A 21302-nucleotide genomic window follows, 5' to 3' on the forward strand; every position below is an offset into this window, starting at 1 on the left:
AGACTGTAGCAAGAGACAAAGGGTACTACATAATGATAATGAGATCAATCCGTAAGAGGATATAACAATTGTAAATATCTATGTTCCCAACACAGGAGGACCTAATTACATAAAGCAAATATTAAGGGAGGGCATAAAGGGAGAAAATGACAGTACAGTAATAGGGGACTGTAACACTCCCTTACATCAATTGGATATATCACCCAGACAGAAAACCAACAAGGAAAGAGTGGATTTGAATGACAGACCAGATGAGCCTAAAAGATACAGAGAAAACATTTCCTCCAAAAAGAGCAGAATAGACGATTTTTAAAGTACACATGGGACGCTCTCTAGAACAGATTACACAATAGGCCACAAAACAAGCCTCAATAAATTTAAGAAGACTGAAATCATATCAAGCATCTTTTCTGATCACAACTGTATAAAACTAGAAATCAGTTACAAGAAAAAAATCTGGAAATAACAAGAATGCACAGAGACTTAAAAATGTGCTACTAAACAATGAATGGGTCAACTGAAATATTAAGGAGGAAATTAAAAAAATACACGGAGACCAATGAAAATGAAAACAAATGGTCCAAAATCTTTGGGACACAGAAAAAGCAGTGTTAAGAGGCAAGTTTATACTGATACAGGTCTATCTCAAGGAAAAAGAAACATCTCAAATAAACAACCTAACTTTACACCTAAAGGAACCAGAAGAAGAAGAACAAAACCCGAGGTTAGAAAGAAGCAAAGAATAAAGATTATAGCAGATATAAATGAAATAGAGACCAAAAAAACAATAGAAAAAAAAATCAATGAAACCAAGAGCTACTTCTTTGAAAAGATAAACCATTAGGCACGCTGATCAAGAAAAAAAAAAAGAGGACATGAATAAATAAAAAATGAAGAGAAGTGACAATGAACACCACAGAGAAGTACAGATTATAAAAGAATATAATGAGAAAACTATACACCAACAAACTGGACAACCCAGAAGAAATGGATAAATTCCCAGAAACATACAATCTTCCAAGACTGACTCAGGAAGAAACAGAAACATTGAACAGACTGATGACTAGCAATGAAATTGAATCAGTAATCAAAAAACTGCCAACAAACAAAAGTCCAGGACCAGATAAGTTTCACAAAAGCAGAAATAAGCTATTGTGAGTGCATCAAAATAAGTTTTTGCATAAAGGAAACCAACGAAACAAAAAGGCAACCTACTGAACGGGAGAAGGTATTTACAAATCATTTAACTGACAAGGGGTTAGTATCCAAAAAATATAGAGAATTCATACAACTCCATACGAAAAAACCAAACTGGCGAGGATGTGGAGAAATGGGAACCATCGTGCACTGTTGGTGGGAATGCAAACTGGTGCAGCCACGGTGGAAAACAGTGTGGAGGTGCCTCAAAAAGTTAACAATAGAGCTACTACATGATGAAGTAATTCCACTAGTGGGTGTTCACTCAAAGAAAGGGAAAACACTAGTTTAAAAAGACATTTGCACCCCTATGTTTATTGCAGCATTATTTACAATAGCCAAGACATGGAAGCAGCCTCAGTGTTCATCTGTAGTCACATGGATAAAGAAGGGTACACACACAGAGTATCAGTCATAGAAAAGAATGAGATCTTGCCATCTGCAACAAGGTGGATGGACCTAGAGACTATCAGGCTTAAGGAAAATAAGTTCGGCAGAGAAAGACAAGTATGTGGGATCTAAGAAACAAAACAAATGAACAAAGAACAAAAGAATAACCACACTTAAATACAGAGAACAAACTGGTGGTTGCCACCGGGGAAGCTGGTGGGGGGGTAGGGGTGGGTGAAATAAATAAGGGGGCTTCAGAAGCACAAACTTTCGGACCAAAAAATCAGTAAGTCATGGAGATGAAAAATACAACATTGGGAATATAGTCAGTATTATTTTAATAACATTTGGTGACTACACTTATCATGGTGAACAGTGAATAATGTCAAGTCAACACGGTGCACACCTGAAACTCCTATAACATTGTGAATTATATTTCAATTAAAAAAAAAAGTTGAGGACTCTCAGTAATCAAAGTGCACAGACACACAAGTCATCTTATCCTCCTCCCATCCCGGTGGCGCACAGGGCTGCACCGTTAATGACATGACGAGTCATCGGAAGCTTACACCACATGTGAATGAAGAGCACTGGATTTAAGGAAAAACATGAACTTAAACTACTGGATACATGTGGACAGAGACGAGTTCAATACTCACTGCCGAGCTACCTTAAGTTGAATAGAATCACAGGGTTTGAAAAATTATAAAGCTACTTGGAGGAAATAAACATCACAATAGCCTCAGAATTTCATTTCAGAAATGTGATAAATATTACTCATGCTTTATTTCTGTGTCCATATCTGGGGCATACAGCACCTGGTGCATCCATATTATCCAGCATCTGTCCCTTTAAGGAAAGAGGCCTATTTGCTCAGTGACCAATTTGCAGGTTTGTTTGTTTGTTTGGTCGGTTTTTTTAAAGGAATTAAAATCAACTGCACTTCTTGTCAGGATTTATTAGTCCAGCTCCACTAAATATAAATTTCATTCTGGGACATATTTCACAAACCAAACACGTACTAAATGCTTAATATTTTATATGTAAACGTTTAGGGCTTTCCCTAAGCTTAGTTTACCTTTCTGTTTTAATACACTTACGCCCTACACACTCAGCAGTGAAACAGGTATCACAAATTGTGCTGGACCAAGTTCTGGGTCACTGTCAATTATTGGTGACTTGCTTATTCAACAAACGTACCCACAACTTCTATCAGTGTGGCACATTTTGAAAAGCAGATTAATCGACGGGAAGTAAAGCATGCGGCCTCCACAGCACCACGGGAGGGTCCCTGCAACCCCAGGGCCTTTGGTGTCTGTCTCGCTTACATGGCTTGTCCCCGCGTGACTTTGAAGTCACCCGGATCTAAGAGCCCAAGTCTCCTTTATGAAGCCGTAGAAATCATCACTGAAAACCACCGATGATATAAACTTGAAGCAAGAATTAAAATATTCCCATAAATCATACAAATAAAACAGACTGCGAAATTGCTATGCTTATTAAATACTGAAAAAAAAAAACAAACAAAACCAAACCAAACCCTGGGATAACAAAGCATTCATTAGTTACTATATTCTGGATTGAAATACAAAATCTAACTCTAATGCAATAACTGTAATTTACTGAGCATCTAGGACATGCCAGGCACTTGGTATTAATTACCTTTAATTCTCATAACAAGCCTGTAAGATAAGAATTCTCCTTTTTACAATTCTGAAAAGGAAGGTTGGAAAGTTTTAACAACTTACTTAGAATCACAAAGGTGGTACATAGACAACTCATTTTTTTTTTTTAAAGTCTACTTTGGTAATTTTAATAAAAATGCCCTTGCCTTCCTACTTTTAAATTCTAGCTAAAGAATCATTTTCTATCAGTTCTATAGCTGGCATTTAAATGAAACCAAAATATATGGGCGCCTGGGTGGCTCAGTTGGTTAAGCGACTGCCTTCGGCTCAGGTCATGGTCCTGGAGTCCCGGGATCGAGTCCCACATCGGGCTCCCTGCTCAGCGGGGAGTCTGCTTCTCCCTCTGACCCTCCCCCCTCTCACGTGCTCTCTCTCTCTCTCTCTCAAATAAATAAATAAAATCTTAAAAAAAAATAAATGAAACCAAAATATATTCATCTTATATATGGACTACTTCTGCCTGAGATGAGAAAGAAAATAAAATAGTATTCTATTCTTAACTCACCCCCATATTTACTTGTTATTTTAACATGATGTGTACAAATTTATTATATAATAGCTTTGCCTAACTTAGTATGAGTGGGCAATTAATTTTAAAAGTAAAAGCATGTTTTATTTTATGAGACAAGAAATGGGTGAAATCTGTCTGCATTTTTTGTTAAATTAAGATTTTGAATCTGAAGTAGATAGGTATTTTTAAATGACTTTTTTCCCCTACTTTATGTAGATCTTATAAATGGCAGAATATAAAAGCTTACTATGAATTTTCATGAGCTCTGGCACTTTCAGAGTTATGGACGTGGTACAACATTTTATTGTGACTGACAGTATAATGCTGCTATAATAAAAATTTCCTGTCAACTTGTTCTGTCCTGAAATGCCTGGAGCACTTCAGTTTAAGTGTCAGATTAAAATATATGATGGCGAGAAGAACAGGCTCTGCACTGTCCCACCGGTCCAGCAAGGGAAACGGGGTGGCGCCACACGAGTGTGGGGGCAGAAGTTTGTTTTCCTAATTACTTAAGAATAGACTGTTCACATGCCTTCCTGATGCCGTCTATTTTTGTAGCACAGTTTTCCTGTGGATGATTTTCACCATGTGTGGTAAGTAGAGTTTAGAGTCTGACGTAAATTTTCAATTATTTCCAGTGGAAATCTTCATTTCCATTGGGAACTAGGTGTTAGTCATGGGAGTGGATGTGAGGCTGATCCTACTGTGACATCATTTATCTAAATGACATCCATCTTGGAAATTCATTTCTGTGGGCTCCAAGTTTTAGAAATCTCATGCCCTTTTCCCCTTCCAAGGTCTGTTTGTGCTTGTCCAGAAGTGCATTTACCTCCAACGCCAAGTACTCCACTGGTACCTTTCTTGGTACCCCCTTCAGAACTCGGCTTCCAAAGTTCAACTGTCCCGTGGTTACTGCCTTCCTCTTCCCTCTCCTGTGGACACCCTTTCCCTGTCCCCTGGGCTTAGACAGGCTCATTCTTAAACCCCAAACTAAACAAAATCCTCCCCCAACACTTCTTCCTCCTCTTTCTTCCCTTCCTCTGTCAACTTCCTAGAATACCGGTCTAGCTCTATTTCTTTCTTTTTTTTCTTTTTTTGAAATTTTTAAGTAGGCTCCATGCCCAGTGTGCGGCTTGAACTCACAACCCTGAGATCAAGAGTCACACACTCCTCCAACTGAGACAGCCAGGCGCCCCTATTCCTGCATTTCTTGACATCCCTGTAACTGGGCTTCTACCTTTAAGGCCATATGGCATTCCTGAAGACAGTGACTTCCTGGCTGCCATGTCCTCTGATCTTTTTTCAGTACTACCCACAGGATATTCTCTCCTTAAAGCCTTCTCTTCTTCCAGTCCTGATGGCATTTGTAGGTCCTTGGTTTTTCTAGCACTATACTTTTTTCTAACCCTCGGGGTTTTCACACTATTCTTTCCCCTCCCGACCTGTAAATATTCACATTTCATGCTGAATGATTTTTGACACTGGCTATGCATCAAAGTACCTTGGCACTTAAATAGATTATTATTTGGGCTCTACCATAGCCCCACTGATTCAGATTCTCCAAGAGTAGAGAGAAGGTGTATTTTTTTGAGACTCCCCCTGGTGATTCTGATCTCTGCCTACAGGTATAGGTGTTCCTCCAGATCCTATTACCTTCTCTCATTACTCTCTCTCCTGGAGATTTCATGATGTTTTGGCCTTACAAGTTATCACTCTGCTGAGGTAACTGTTCACAAGTTCTGGACTACAAGGAAAAAAAAAAATCATTCTGTGGCTAAGTTTGGGAAAGTCTGAACAAGAGAGAGGTTATTTTACTGAAAGACTTCTCGAGGCCATACATACGCTTCATACCTCTAGGACACTCTAGGCCCGCTTCACTTCATCAGAAAGGGTTGCATGCATCCAAATTGATCTCCTACCTCCTATAATCCACTTTAAGCATCACTGCCAGGTTATCAGTATAAGGCACAACTCTACTCTTATATCCTCTCCTCGAAAGTCTTCAGTTACCTTTGGATCAGGGTCAAGTTCAAATTCTCTAGCTTGTCACTCAAGGCCTCAAAAGGCCTGGCTTGAACCTTTTCAACTTGTTTCTCTCTCTCATTATCCAATAAAGAGTGTACGGACTTTGAAGTCAGACATGCTTGGGTTTGAATTATGCTTTACCTTGGGTAAGCAATTAATATCCTGCAAGTCTCATATGCTTATAAATGAAAGAAAGATAATACTGTTTCCACCTGAAAAGGTTATTTTGAGGATTAGAAGTTGGTCCTTCTCATGTCCCGGGTACGAGTCCTTACTCTCACCTGCTAAAAACCAGTGGCTCTCAAATTTCAGTACATATTCTTATTAGCTGGGGTACTTGTAACAAAAGGTGATGCAGGAGCTACCCCTTGACCTGGACTTGGTAAGTCTATGTGTGGAGTTGGCAGGTCTATAGAACTGCACTGTCCAGTATGGTAGCCACTAGCTACAGGTGGTTACTGAACACTCGAAGTATGGCTCGTCTGAATGGAGATGTGCTGTAAGTGTAAGATATCCAATTTTAAGACTTAATATCAAAAGAATAATGCAAAATATCACATTATCGATTACATGTTGAAATGATATTTTGGCTCTATGAGTCTAAATAAAATATGTCATTCATATCAATTTTACCTGTTTAATTTTTTAATGTAGGTACCAGAAAATTTAAAATGATGTATGTTCCTACATTATATTTCTGTTGAACAGCATTGCTCTAGATGCTTCCCCAGATGATAGGAGGCTTCCCCAGATGATACCTGTGGTAGGTATCCTCAGATCACTTTCTAAGAAACAATATATGAAATTCTAAGCTCTCTGAAAGAACTGACACCTTTACATATTTTTATATCCCCCACAGTGCTCTGAATATTGTGGGAAATTAACTTTATACTAATTGAATTTAGAGGCACTTAAAATGTTGTTATCAAAATTCGTAAAAAGAATTTTATATTAGTTGTTCTTTTCTTATCCCCAGTTCCTAAGGAGTTATTTTTGAATTTACATTTCTTAAGTGAAACAAAAGAAATTTGAAACTATAACTTTGATTTGTTCCCAAAGCAATAAAAATATTTTTCTAAAAGAACTGGTGTTTTTCCCTATGGTTATTTGACTTCACACAGAAATAGACTATTTATCTGACTAGATTCCAAAATTGTTGAGTATCATCATACTCAAGTTCTTCATTTAAAACCAGCGGTTAAGAGTCCCCCAGGAACGTGTGCTAATTTTTATGCCACAGTAATTTAGCCAGATGAGGGGAAAAAAGAGACTTGTCTGGAGAAAGAGGGTCTCTTTTTAAGAGAATGGCCGACCGCCCTGGAAATAGATTGAAAGAAAACTAAAAGGGACATAATTAGAAATACGTAAGCCACTGTTGGGATGCAGAATCATCTTGACTTTCCCAACTGTTAGAAAAGAAATGGGCGCGAAACTAGGAAGACCTTCCAAAGATGGTAAGAATGAGCAACGCTCTCCCCACTCACCTCATTGCCACATTGCTACCGTCAATGACAACTGGCCTTAGATTCTCCCCATCGTCCGCTGTGCTCTCTTGCATCGGAGAGTCAGACCGCTGAGACTCCAGGGAAGACGAGTCCCGCGGGACGCTGGTCATTGTACTCACTGTTTGCTCAGCCTCGCTTTTATTTCCAAGCTTGACGAGCTCTCCCAGGATGTCGTTGATTAAAGCATCGGTACCGAGTTTATTGAGCACGAGCTGAACCTGTTCTTCCGAATAGCCTAACTTCAGCGCAAACTCCAGTTTTGTTTGGTATTCTCGCACCACATCAGGGGGCTTCTTCACTTCCTTGGACGTCGTCTGGGACTCCTCAGGTTTAAAGTCCTGCAAAATGTCGCTGCGTTTGAGTATGTGAGGCTCTAAGCGGGGAGACCTACACAGTTGTCTGTGAGTCTTGGTTAATAAGCATGGCTCTACTGAAATGCTCCTCAAGTGTTCTGACTCATTATCAGAATGTGTGCTTTCTTCGGAGTCACCAGAACTTGTATTCTCTTCAGACACCTCTTTTTCTTCCTTCCCGGAATTGACTTTATCCATTGTTGGCTTCTCTACCATTGACCAAGGTACAGATGTATTTAAGTGTGGGTCAGTACTCTCCACATAAAGGTGGCCCAAGTCGTGCCCCAGATGATCCTTCAAGCCCATGAAGCTGTTACGTGTACTTGACTCCACTTTGCTATTTTTTCTGTATTCCTGAATGCAAAGCACCCCGTATTCCTAGAAGAAAAAACGTAAAACATTTAGAATTTTGTATTTATTTGTTCATTCTTGTTCCAGTAAAGGTGAAAGAATATCGCCCAACTACCGAATATTCAACTTTGCGGTTTCTCTGCATCTTCTCAACCCTCGTAACACCTTTGCCCCAGATAGGATCATGCCCTGTTTTTCAGAGGAAGAAGTTAGGAAGTAGAATGTCATGCAATTCCTCTGAGGCAACAAAGAAAATAACTAGTGGAACTGGATTTTTTTTTTTTTACCCAGTTTTGCGTGACTCCCAAACCCGTGCTTTCCCCATTCTATCATGCTGCTTCTCAACCTTTCGTGGAAGAGATCTTTCCACTGTCAGAAAGGCCAATGTTTCCAGAGTGACACCTACATTATTACCAAAAAGCATGTTCTGGATAAACTGTGATAGGTTACATACATTTTCTCTAAAAGAATTCATAAACATTTGTAAAGATTATTTTGAAGGGAAAGCCATATGGAAAGAAAGGCAAACGTTAACTTACTATAATTGGAAAATTGACATTAATTTGGATCAAGCTTAACAACAATCTAAAGACATTCCAGATATAATTTAGGTGGAGTGCTAAAAGAGCACAGTTCTACAACAGCCAACAAAGAACGAAATAATCACAAAGTGAATTATATTCCATCGAGGAGATGCATAGTTTTGCCCTAACAATCTTTATTTTGTGGATACAGAGCACAGTAACAGAAGACAAATTTTAATGTTATGTTACCCTTACTAAGTGTCAGGGACACTACCATCTATTTTATTCCAGGGGGATAAAGTGCTTTTATTCTCTGCACATTTATAGAAAGCAGAGAAATGGTACAGTTCACAGAAAAGTAACAGCAAATAAAGTACGTTGAATATGTGTTATCTTTTTTTTTAAAGATTTTATTTATTTATTTGAGAGAGAATGAGAGATAGAGAGCACGAGAGGGAAGAGGGTCAGAGGGAGAAGCAGACTCCCCGCCGAGCAGGGAGCCCGATGCGGGACTCGATCCCGGGACTCCAGGACCATGACCTGAGCCGAAGGCAGTCGCTTAACCAACTGAGCCACCCAGGCGCCCCGAATACGTGTTATCTTAATTTCCTGAATTTAATGTAAGAAAATACTTCTGTATCACATCAGATAATTAGTTACCCATTATCCACATTTGGTTAAAAAGTCATCTTTTCCCCCACTTTGCTTCCCCCCCACCCCAAGGAATGCTTTCACTGTTTAAAACACTTTTGCTGTTTTGCTAATTTTCCTTAAAGTCTACTGGGGAATTCATTATTCTTTCTACACCAGGAACAGGTTAGCAGAATAAAATTATCTGCTCTTGTGCTTTAGTGTAAGGACTATATTCACACCAGTGGCTTACTTATTAAGGCAACTCTGGTGTTCTATCCAGGGATAACATTAGTCAGGCAGTGGTGGCTGGATTTGAGACTGTCATAAAACACCTCTTTAAATCATCTAAAAAAGGAAATTGCAAAAACATTTTATTCTAAAGCTCTTCAACATCTTATTTACACTAGAAAGGAGTTATTATATAAATGTTAAGAGAAAATGCTAAGTGTTTTTCTAAGAAGTCACACATTTGAATGCATTATGGTGAACTTATTAGAGAGGGGAGTATTCCTATAATGAAACAAATTATATTCAGTATGGTAAATACTAAAGACTAGAACATGGAATCTTTAGCTTGATAACACCACATTTAAAATTTCATCAGTGTAGAACTCCTACACATTCTACAGGAGTTTCTTCAGGTTTTATCCCTTGAGAAGACAGATAACATTGTTCTCTTAATGCAGCATTCGTTTATTAGTTTTAAAGAAACATCAAGCTTTCCTGGCTCCAGACTGCTCAACTGATAAAAAGAAATACTCCTTAGCAGATGCTCTATTAGGGAGCTGTATCCATTTCAATTTTTTTTTCCTATTAATATGGATATGCATGAGCCCAATTATTTAGAATTAAAGGCAGGGATTTTGAAAGCAAATCTTTACACTTTGTGATTTATTAACTACTGTAATATACTGACACCATAATGCAAGTAACAAATCACAACAGAATCCTAATGAAGGGATACAGTTAAAAGAAAAATCTGCACTGTGGCCTTCGCAGAGCTCCCACCAAAAGTATCTTGAACAAGGAAAACCTATTGGAAGCTGGGCTGCCTGGCAACCAGAAGCTGGTTGCTAAGCTGCACTCTTTTAACACGCCATCATGAATGCTAGCACAGTGAAAGAATAATTTGGTATGAACAAAAGCCTATAAAAGAGACTGGGACTTAAGTGCGTCTGGTTTACCCTCCGAGAACAATGCAGCTGCCAAACCAATCTGGAAGCTCCGACATCATTGTTCCGTAAACCCCACAATCTGCTCCGACTGCAGGAAGTGTATTTAATGGGCAACATTTCTGATCTCCCCTGAAAAGTTTGGGTTTTGCAGAAGTGCTGTTGTGAGATAATTCTTCAAGATAATGACTCACTGACCAAATCCCTGACTTCAACTAGGAAATATTATTTTAATATTGGGCTGAAGTGGTTTCCTTTTGGACCTTTTCAAATAAGATGAACACTGCATGAAAACACAGCCACTGGGGAACATGGAAATGAAACGTTATGTTTAGAGAATAAGTGAAATTATTAATTCTCACAGTTTTCAAAGAAACAAAACCAAATACTATAAAGTTTTTAAACTAAAAATTATCTACCCTAAGCAAGTACCTAAATCTTTATCACTTCAGTCTAATAAAAAAGAAGTGTTCACGGTACTATGTACATCTGCTCTCTTATATAATTTTGTTATATAGCTATAATGATAAAACAGGGAGGGAAAAATGAGATTATCAACAATTTGCTTTCTATAATATTAAACCAGAGAAAACTCATTTGTATACATGAATGTATTTAGTGAATACCACACATCTTTAACTTGTAATTTACAATTCATCTAATTATAGATACTATGTAAGTAAAAAGTTTACAATAACTGGGCTAACATGATTTTTAATACTGATCTACCCTACTTTAAAAAAAATTAACATCTAATTTGGTTAGGCACAATATTTTTTCTTTTAAGATACTCTGGTTGAACTTTTTCCCCACAGTGACAGGCCTCTCTTCATGTTCCATACTTCACTGGTTACTTGAGAGAAAGTTACCCAATGTCATCTTGTCCTCAACAAGCAGTTAAATAATTGTTTTTAGCTCCTACCGATCAACAGACTAAGTATGAAATAGTACGAATACGGGCAAAGGAGTTCAGTTACCAGGCCTAGATCTTCTCCGTTACATAATCCAAATCTGAAATAACCTTACTTGTAGTAACCAGATGGGAAACATTTGGTTTTTAAAACTAATCTGAAGTACTTCCTTACCCACTTGAAATTAGTAAAAGATTGCCCTGACTCAACATGACACTTAAAATTTTTTTCCCCACAATATCTTGAAATCACTCAATAAAAAATTAAACGCCAGTCTTAAGATTTAAGAGCTGAAAAAAAAATATTTTCATAGGCTGCAGTACTTGTTAAAGTAATGTCATGTGAAAAACTTACAAGGAATTGTTATAAGAAATCTTAGGACAAAGAAAAGTAGAGGATCTTTATTTTTGCTCAGTGCCTTAAAAATGATCAATATAATGTTGAAAAAGATAGCAAAGGCTCCAATAACATCACCAATTTATTATTACAGGTAAGGTAGAAAATACTTTTCTCCCTATTTTCTAAATCATTTATTAGACTTTTAAGTTTTGCATTTACTCAAATGCAAATGTATGTAAGTCATCTTTAAATTAATCAACTATTAACTAATAAGGATAATTTTCCTCATTTCATGAAGCAGCAGCATAGACAAAATTTCACACACAAAACAGGTCAGTGTTTATACTCCCATAGTTATCAAAAAAACTACCAAACTGCAAAAAATATGGCTTAACTTTTAAGCTTTCTATCAGGAATCCATTGTAATTGGCCTTTACACACACTATATTCATGAACACAGAAAGCACTGGGCAAAAATATAATGGTCTGAACACAGATTTTTACACTTACAAAACTAAAGATTCCCTCCAGATACTGTACTGGAAACTAAAATAATTTTTCTGGCTAAAGGCCTAATACGTTAAAAAATCAAATATTTGTTGAAAAAGACCCAAATTTTCATGCTAATTTTGTAGACAATGAAGTGTAACTAATTATTTTAATAGTCAAAAAGAAACTGTATTAGCTGAAAGCAGGCTTAGGATATGGTTATCTACTAGAAATTTGTTGTAGGTACACAAATTCCCCCATTTGGTGAGATCTCTGAAAGTTCTCATTAGATGACTTGGATAATCCTTCACCTCAAATCCAGTGGGGGAAAATTTTTTTTATTTCTAAAGAGCCTCATATTAATTAGGAATATTAGACCACAAAGTTGTTACATCAATTTGTTTGTTTGTAATGTAAAGTTACAATGCCATAAAGCGGGTTCTGGTTGTTATCCAAATGATAATACCATGAGAACAATGAAAATAAAATAATGAATATGTAATAAATACCCACTGCTGTAGTCTCTGTGTATTTAATTACCATTGTATTTCAGGGAGTGCTGTTGTCTGCATCCCTCTGGCTAACAAAGGAAGGATGTCCCTTTGAACAGATTGGTTAATGCTCTGGGGCAACAGATGTCCTACTGGAACTGCAGGAGACCAGCAACTGGTGGCCTGCCCATCTTCTGAAAACTTTCAATAGACTCATGCATATGTTCACACAATAGGGCATGTGGTAGAAATGAAAACCTCTTTTTAACCCTTCATGCTCGCTCTTTCCTTCCCAACTGATGGATGAAAGTCTTTGTCTCCTCCTCCTTTCCCCATTTTGGAACTCCTGAAAGCAGTTCTTGGAATGACACCTTCAATCTAATATTTGAAACTAATGCAGGGGAAAAAATTTAAGAAAAGGTGGGAGAAATTAGAAACTGTACGTGACTATCGAAACTGCTGACAAAGCAGGTGAATGCTTAATCATCATATTTACAATAAGCTGTCTGAAACATCTACCTGTGTATCAATCCATCTCTTCCAAGCTGGCTTTTTTAAGACAATGGAAAAAAATCTATCAGATCTTACTACCAGTTCACAGCGCCTAAGTCTGACAGTGACACTTGAAGAAACACAAGAATGTGGTAAAACCCAAATTCATTGTTTATCAAAACATCAGAACGTGTCAGAACTCATCCTTCAGTACCAAATGATCCCATGCCATGCCTAACGCCTTGCAAATGTTCGTGAGGCTGTAATTATTTATGTGACTCCAGACATAAGTCTACAGAGAGAATTTTCTTGTATTTTGGCGCCATGTAATCATTTGTAGCCTTTCACTGGAGGGGTTTCCTGTCCTTTACAGAGTTCAAATTAATCCTCTCAATATTTAGCAAAGTTTAACTTGCAAGGCGTGAAGTAGCACAGATACTCACGTTAGCAGGAAAATACAAAGACATTGGTTTCTGTAGCAGCCTCAGCAGTAGCTCCTTAACACAGTTTTAGCTGCAGACTTGCAGGCAGGCAGGAAGAACAATGAATGGCTGAACAGATGGAAATGGCAGTGTCTTTGCTTAACCTATTACCGAGTGGAGTAACAGCCAATCATGGGCCAGAGAGCTCACAATGAGTTGGCCGGGCAGATGCAAGCCAACCTCAGCACCCTGGGTCAGGTTCACAGGTTTCTAAGATAAGCAAGTTGATGTCATTCTCGGGGTCTGCCCCGGGCAGCATGTACTATTAACGAGGGGTGTGCTCCAACAATAGGCCAGACAAAGCCGACTCTCTGGCAGCTGCTCATTGGGAGCCCAGTCATCAGGCAGCAGGCTGCCAACAAGAAACACCTGGCTTGGGCAGCCTTTGGCTTTTCCTCCTTGTTTTTCATGCGCGGAACAAAGAAGCCAATTATATTTTCAAGTCATAAAAGTTGCATGTTTCCAAAAAGTTGAGGCTATCCTCCCCGTCTATTAGCTTTTGAGTTTTGAGAAATAAAGGACATGAGGTGTGTCAAAGTAGCAATTTGCTACTGCAGTAATCCCTTTTCTTTAATAAATGAGTCAGTAGTGAAGTGGGACAGAAGGCTATAGTCCCACTATTTCCCTGGAAGCACCAGGAAATCCAAAATATTCTTAGATATTGGTTAATTTGTTGCAAGGCAATAAAATGAAAAAAAAAAGAGAGAGAGAGGTAATGAAAGTAAGACCGCAAGAGACAAAGGTTTAAGAGCTTACAAACAGAATTTTATAAACTTCACTAAAAGCATAGCGTAGGAAGATAAAACAAGTGTGGTCCAATCGTGTGCCGAATGTGTCCTCTAAACTGTTATCTTTAGACAAAACTATTTAACTTCAACCTAAACCACCAGCATAGCCCACCTTGTATGCCCAATAGCAATGTAAAATAAAATTCTTTTATGATGGATTCTAGTTACTCATGTCACTAAATAAAGGCTTTCATTATGTTCTAATATACAACATACTATACCTGTTAAAAGCATTTGATTTTTTCATAAAATTTGTTCAGATGTAATACTCAAATTTCAGCTCAGGGACAAGTTAACCGTATGAGGAAGTAAGGTGGTATTTTTTGAGGTATATAAAAAAAATTGGCCCCTCGAGGAGGAAGCCTCTTACCTCCCGATTTATGTCCAAAGTGCCAGACCACAGTATTTATAATGCTAAGGACTACTTGCTTTTGAGGGCTGCGTAAGTTCCATCTCGAGTGGCCTCTGATTATTACAAAAGTTCAACCAAAATTTAAACACCATCAGGTGTTGTGAAAGGATCTCCCTTGCTCAAGGAAAAGTAAAAAGACATCTACAGCTGTCCTACGACCTAGTTTGGTGAAAGAGCGCCCCCTACCCGCCCACACGGGCGCGCATCCACTCTTCATTCCAGTGCCCATGAGAAGGGCGAAGGCGAGAGCAGCTTTTATGACTTTCTGATACAGGCTGAATTACGCAGGGCCCAGGCTTTTCCAAGATACGAGATTTGGGTAAAGCACCCCAAACCATCTAAATCAATCTCTCTTTACATATACACAAATACCGAGGCTACTCATGATTAGGGTCCCTTGTGACTACTTGGGGAACAGGCGTATCTGTTGGGACTCCTGGCCGGTGGGGACTTAATTGTGACCACTCACGTGTAAATGAGATTTTCCCCATTTACAACACAAGGGGAAGAAGGCCTACTCTACATAGTTGAAATTTTTCAGTTATCTCACGGAAGAAAACATTCCTTATGCGTACTAAAAGCCTAAAAAAAAAAAAATCAGTTACCGGAAATAAAATAAAAATACCAAGTATGCTTTAGATCACCATTGGTCTGTATTTTTCCTCCAAAGAGCTTAATCTTTTATGACAGTATATCATTCCCAAACTGTTAGAAAATTTCAAAATCTGTGAAAATATTTTTTAACTGAATGTCATTATTATTAGGTTTGCATGTCACACTAATTTCTAAAGCAAAACTGTTCTTTTTCGACCAAGGGTTGCAGGAATGTTTCTGCCTTGGTTAAGCCTATGGTCTGATGTCAGAAGCCCGTTAAAGATAAAGCATCTCTAATATTACAGTTTATTGCAAATTATAAAGTGAATCACCCAGAATTCAAATTTTATGTCTTGGGTAAACATATGAACATAGAAACGAAGAGAGTTAAAATTTATTTTTTTAAGTGGTGTGGTGGTATTTCTTTTTGAAATTTTATGAGTAAAAGGAGTGAGGAATGTAAGTCAAGGCCAGTCAGTGAGTAAATGTACTTCTTTTGGTAAAACTGAGTTTGATTTAGTAAGATAAAAATAAAACATACATTAATGCAAAACGATTCCAACAACTAAAACCTAATAAAACTTAAGCAACGCACTGACGAGATCAGAGACAGTGAGGTCAGTATTTATGAATTCATATTAAAACTTTCTTGTGTATAAAAAGTAAACTCTTTAGTATGAATTGCAAGTCTTCTCTTTTGCCCTGGGTTTTCTTTCTTCTCTTTATCCCTTGCTATTATAGTTACTACTTTATAGCTTTAGTTCGGGAGGAGGAGGAGGTATCTTCTCACTAATTCCAGCCACCGGTGAACACAAAGGAAAGAAAACTACCCAAGGGCTCAGCAGGAAGCCTGATCTCTAGCAGTGGATTAAGCTTTTTTGCAAACAGCAAATAAAGGCAGTGATCTGAAAAAGCTAATCAGATCCTGCTGTGGTATTTAGACTACCTTGGTTGCTGGTATTGGATAATGTTAAGCACATTAAAACATCTGTAGGTGAAAAGCCCGGCTGGCTTTCCTAGTCACAGGCCCTAGTCCGCTTCCCACCCTGGGCTGGGTGGGGCGCCGCGGTAGAGGGCCGAGCTCGGTGGGCCCTGAGGACAGAAGAAAACCAGGCAGTGTAGGGTTCTGGGTGCACACGGTCATCCGTCAGTGCCAACGGGTGTGTCTAATGTCAGGAGCTTCAACCACATGAGAGGACCTTGTACGTCCGCTGAAATTTGAACGTAAACACGTGGGCTTTGCCTCTGCTGTTGGGAATCAATTCTCTTCATCGCTGGTGACCCAAGCCCACTTCCTGGTACCTTTCTCTTAATATGGATTTGTTCCCCTATTAATATACAATCTCTCCCGATCCTAACAATAACACCACGGAAGCAAAATTGTTCTATCAAATTTCCCAAACTGTCCCCCAAAGGTTGAAAGGTTAAAATTTCAGCAAAACCTTTTATTATTTTTGAGAATTAAAAAAAAAAAAGAACCAACAAAAACCCTAATTTATACACACAGTGGAAGAGAACGGAGCAAAATCAATCGGGTACTAACATGTGAACAAAAGTGCCCCGGGGGCAGGTTTTATTTCTCTTTTATGACAAGGTGAGCTCCTCCAAGAGCCCTCAGCTCTTTGCAGTGTTCCTGTAACCCCCTCCACGGAGGCTGCTGTCAGCCGCTGTGGGCTGAGGGAGCTCCAGCCTCTCTGGCATGGGAAGCTCCTCCTGCAGGTCTCCTGCTCTGGCTTCAGCTTCCCAAGTAGAGTGGCCTCCGTTGGTGCAACCCACCCTCCCGGCCTCTGCCTCCTCACTGGAGGATGACTTATCCAGTGGGTGAGTCTGGGAAGAGGAATTTTGTAAGCAAAGCCCGGTCCCTTTCCTCTGCATTTTTCTCTTTGGGATCTGCCCAGGCTGCCTTGCTCCCCAGCACTGCCTGAGATTGGGTGGTTAAAGCTTTCTAATTTGGAGGGTTCAACGTCGTTAAGCTCTTTAAGCCGGGCTCTTAAGTCATGTCCTGCAACAGTTCCATCAGAAAGCTATTTTGATGTCCATCTGCCTGGCTCCTTTGTCTATTTCTCAGTTGGTTCAGAACTAAGGCAGGAAAAACATCCCCTCGAAAAACATTCAACAAAAGTTTTGCTATAAAGAACTATTACGGGAAAAAATGATAAAAACACACAAATTAACTCTGATCAGAACACTTTTAAAACATATATGAAGGGAAAGGTTAAAAAAATAAAGAAAAAAATTCCGTAACAAAGAGGGAAGATAATGTTCCTCAAAATAAAAATTCTGTGGGTCTGACGATCTTTCAGTGCCACATCACTAAGAGCAAATAAACCTCAATTCTCTTTAGGGTTCAGAGACAAATAGTCAATAAATCCACAAAAACAGTTATTTCTTCCCAGTAGTCTAAAAACTTTTCTGTAGTCATTTTGTGATACCATAACCCACAGCATAAGACTTCAATTATTTCCCAGTATTAACTTCCCATTCAGTATTTTTAAAAATTCATTAAACAACTAAGTCTTTAGAAAGATGATCTTCAATTCTCATTAAACTTGTAAATAATCAAGGAATTTTAGAAAAGCGCAGAGAATATAAAGGACATCCTAAATGCCAATGAAACAGGTTACTAGAACAGCTCATGTATAAGGGAGGAAGGGAGAGAAAATTCATGAGGGAAAAAGGCCATAAATGATTTTAAAAGAGGTATAAAAAGCACATGATATCCATATTAATAAAGTAGCTAAGTAAACTGAAACTGAGGAAAAGCTGACCAAAAGTGGGTAATTTTCTATAAAATATAGACAAGATATTCTCTGAATTCTAACAACTTAGTGACACTTGGCCTCTACGTAGTACTGATAATATTGGCAACCTCATCATCTAAGCCAAGTCAGAACTTAACTCTTCTCTCCTGATGCTGCGGACCTTTATGTCCCACGGTCTATACCATTCCTCGCCTTCTACCTGATGTGTGCTCGTTTGCGTCCATCATGCTCTCTCTGGGCTGTGCATCCCCAGCCGAAAGCCAAGGTCGGGCATGGGGGCTTGTTCTTTAGGCATTAAATTAGTCTACTAAGCAAACTAATTCAAACACTGCTTGGTCAGGAGCGTTGTGAAAAGAGAGATTGGCAGTGTCAGGCTAGAAAGAGTAACCATCAGATAGATTACAAGAAAGCTCTATCAGGAGGTCTGTCTCTTCTTACTAATGGTCTAGAAGAGCGTGTCAGAGTGTACTGTGTAAAGGAACAGGAAAGAAAAGCATGATATGCAGCAAGCGATACAAAAGCAACTAGGAACCAACTATGACCCGAAGTTCTTTGTTAATTAGGAGTTCTATCTAAATTCTCATTGATAATCCAGACAGTGCCTTACCTACCAATTCTTTCTAAGATGGCAAAATGAATTGCTTCAGTTAATACTCCCAGAGGCCCTCATAGCAGTGATTTTAAATTCCTGCATACGACTGGATTTAGACAACTGTCCTGGTGTGCAAGAAGCGGGAAACCACTGAGAGGCTAACACAATGTGTGGTTGTGTTAGACAATGCTGCGTGAAAGCAGCACAGAGGTTTATAACAATTTCTCTTTATAGCGTTCTGTTCATATCAGAGGGCGATGTAATAATTTCAATAGGAAATTTAGATTTCTGAGCACTAAGGACAAGACTCCTTCCAAATACAAATCACCATATACTTATAATAAGTTAAATTTAGAACGTGAGTGATTCTAAACAAATGCCAACACCATTCGCTTGTAAACTCGTACAAGGCAGGGATGCCTGGGTCTTGTTTTCTGATGTGTCTCCATGACCCTGCGAAGTGCCTGGCACACAACAGGCATTTAGCAAGTATGTGCTAAATCAATGACGGCATTTCGATACCTGGGTCAAAATCTTTTCCAGATTTATTTGCTCTTCTCTTCACATAACCTATATCCTACCCAAACATGAGTATTTACAGCAATGCTTTATTTGGTTGCACACCAGAGTCATCTGGGGAGATTTAAAATACACTGATGCCAGAGTCTCATACCTAGAGATGTTTATTTTTGCACTGGCCATAGGCCAGGTGAGTCTAATGCGTACCCAAGTTTAAGAAGACCAGTGACTTACAGGATCTTTCTTCTAAAATACCTTTTTCTCCCCGGCTTCACTTATTAAAATCTTACCCACTATTACCGAAGATTCAGCTAAGACCCCTCTGCCAGGAAGCCTTCCCTGGAACACGGTTAAATTTGTCTTCGGATTACTGGAGTTTTGCACAGGGCCTGGCACGAGGCCAGGACTTGATAAACGTCTGAGTGGTGGATAATTCTGGGAGCAGAGCACACAGGAAGGCATATTTATTGAGGGAATGATGTGTGGTTGGTCCTCATTATTTGCAGATTCTGTATTTGCAGATTGGCCTACTTGTAAAAATGTATCTGTGACCTCCAAATTAATACTCGTGGTGCTTCAGTCGTCCCGTGGCCGTGTGCAGAGAGGCGAAACATCGGAGTTGCCCGAGGACACATTCCAGCTGAGGCTGAACAAAGTGAGGCCTCGCCTCCTTGCCGAAGCTCTCATACCGTAAACACGCGTCCTAAAAAGTACCATCTGGTGCTACGTCTTTCGCATTTTGTGCTTTCTGTCGGCGCATGTGGGGTTTACCGGGCCCCCCAGCCTAGCCCTGAGGTGCTGGCCAGTGTTTGTCAGGGCGAGAAGGCCGCGAGGCGCCTCACGGAGAACAGACGCGTGCCCCGCGAGCCCGTGGGGGCAGGAGTTACGGCGCTGCCGGCTGCGAGTTCGGCATTTGCGAATCAACAGTAGGACATAAGGCGTCTTTAAACAGCAACGCGCCTACAAGGTTATGTGTTGATCGGTCCCTGAAAATGTTTTGACTTGAGGCTCACAGGAACGGACTCCTGTGTGTTCTCTGGGAGCCACGGGTCAGTATTTGCAGCAACTTCATATAACAGAACTACAGTGAAAAACAAGAGTTGGGTGTCGTTTCTCCCTCCTCAGAACTCTTAAGAGAGCTTACTCGTAATTTCTAATACCAGTTTCACTCAGCAATAGGGCACCTCCTAGGGGCCAGGGGCTGGGGATACAGCAGGAACGAAGCAAGTCCCCGTGTAGTGGTGGGGGTGGGGGGGGGGAGACAGAATCTGAGCAACACATCCGTGTCAGGTGATGGTGAATGCGACAAAGAAACTCTGGGTCAGGGGAGGCTTCTGTGATGAGGTGACGTGTGCAGAGACCTGAAGGAAGCAAAGGAGATGTGCACAGGAAGAGGGAGGACTACGTATGAAGCCCTGACAGGTGAGTTTGTCTGTGGAACAGCAATGGGGCCAGCCACGCTGGTGGCAAGTGAGCAGGGGAAGCAGTGAAAAGATGGAAGGCAGGAAGGCAGCCTCAGGAGAAGCCAGGTCATGGGGGCTCCGAAGGGCAGCGCTTCTCAGACCTCACATAGCATTTGCACCGTGACGATCTTGAAGATTCTCATTCAGGACGTCCAGGCTGGGGTCTGAGATGCTGCATCCTAACAGGCTCACAGCTGACGCCGTTGCTGTGGGCCCCGGGATCCTAAGTTGAGAAGCATGACCGTAGGTCACACTGAGGCCTTGGCTTATCGTCTGAGATGGAAAACCTTTGGAGAGTTTGAGCAGAGGGAGTGATAGGACCCGACGTCATACTAACGCCTCGTAAGCCTGGGTTTACTTCCGCACTTGCGACTGTGTCCCAGTGACCTTCCTCCAGCTCTGTGCCTGTACCATATATTAAGACTGTGGACTCAGAATATATTGGGAACCCTGCATGTGCAAGTCTTCTTTCGTTACATGTTTTCTCTTCGTTTTCATATTTTTATCCTGGCTATTTTTACACGTACATGCTTCCAAATACTTTAGAATTGTTTTGATGGATTTTAACCAAAAAGCTGTTGGGAGTTTGATGGAGACCGTGCTACCATAATACTTGCTTAAA

At 39.7% G+C, this 21302-nt stretch overlaps 1 protein-coding gene across 2 annotated transcripts in view; it reads right to left on the reverse strand.

Moving 5' to 3' along the window:
- ZC3H12C (zinc finger CCCH-type containing 12C) overlaps nt 1–21302 on the reverse strand; it is a 75850-nt gene that overhangs the window by 32209 nt on the left and 22339 nt on the right. For both annotated transcript variants that reach the window (XM_028105997.2, XM_088017726.1), the window contains exon 2: nt 7293–8044. In XM_028105997.2, the coding sequence (XP_027961798.1) occupies nt 7293–8044 (752 nt within the window). The remainder of the gene's footprint in view (nt 1–7292; nt 8045–21302) is intronic.

The sequence above is a fragment of the Eumetopias jubatus genome, unplaced genomic scaffold (assembly GCF_037043125.1).
Source record: "Eumetopias jubatus isolate StellerSeaLion01/CBP00866 unplaced genomic scaffold, mEumJub1_p1.0 scaffold_13, whole genome shotgun sequence".
Taxonomy (NCBI): Eukaryota; Metazoa; Chordata; class Mammalia; order Carnivora; family Otariidae; genus Eumetopias; species Eumetopias jubatus.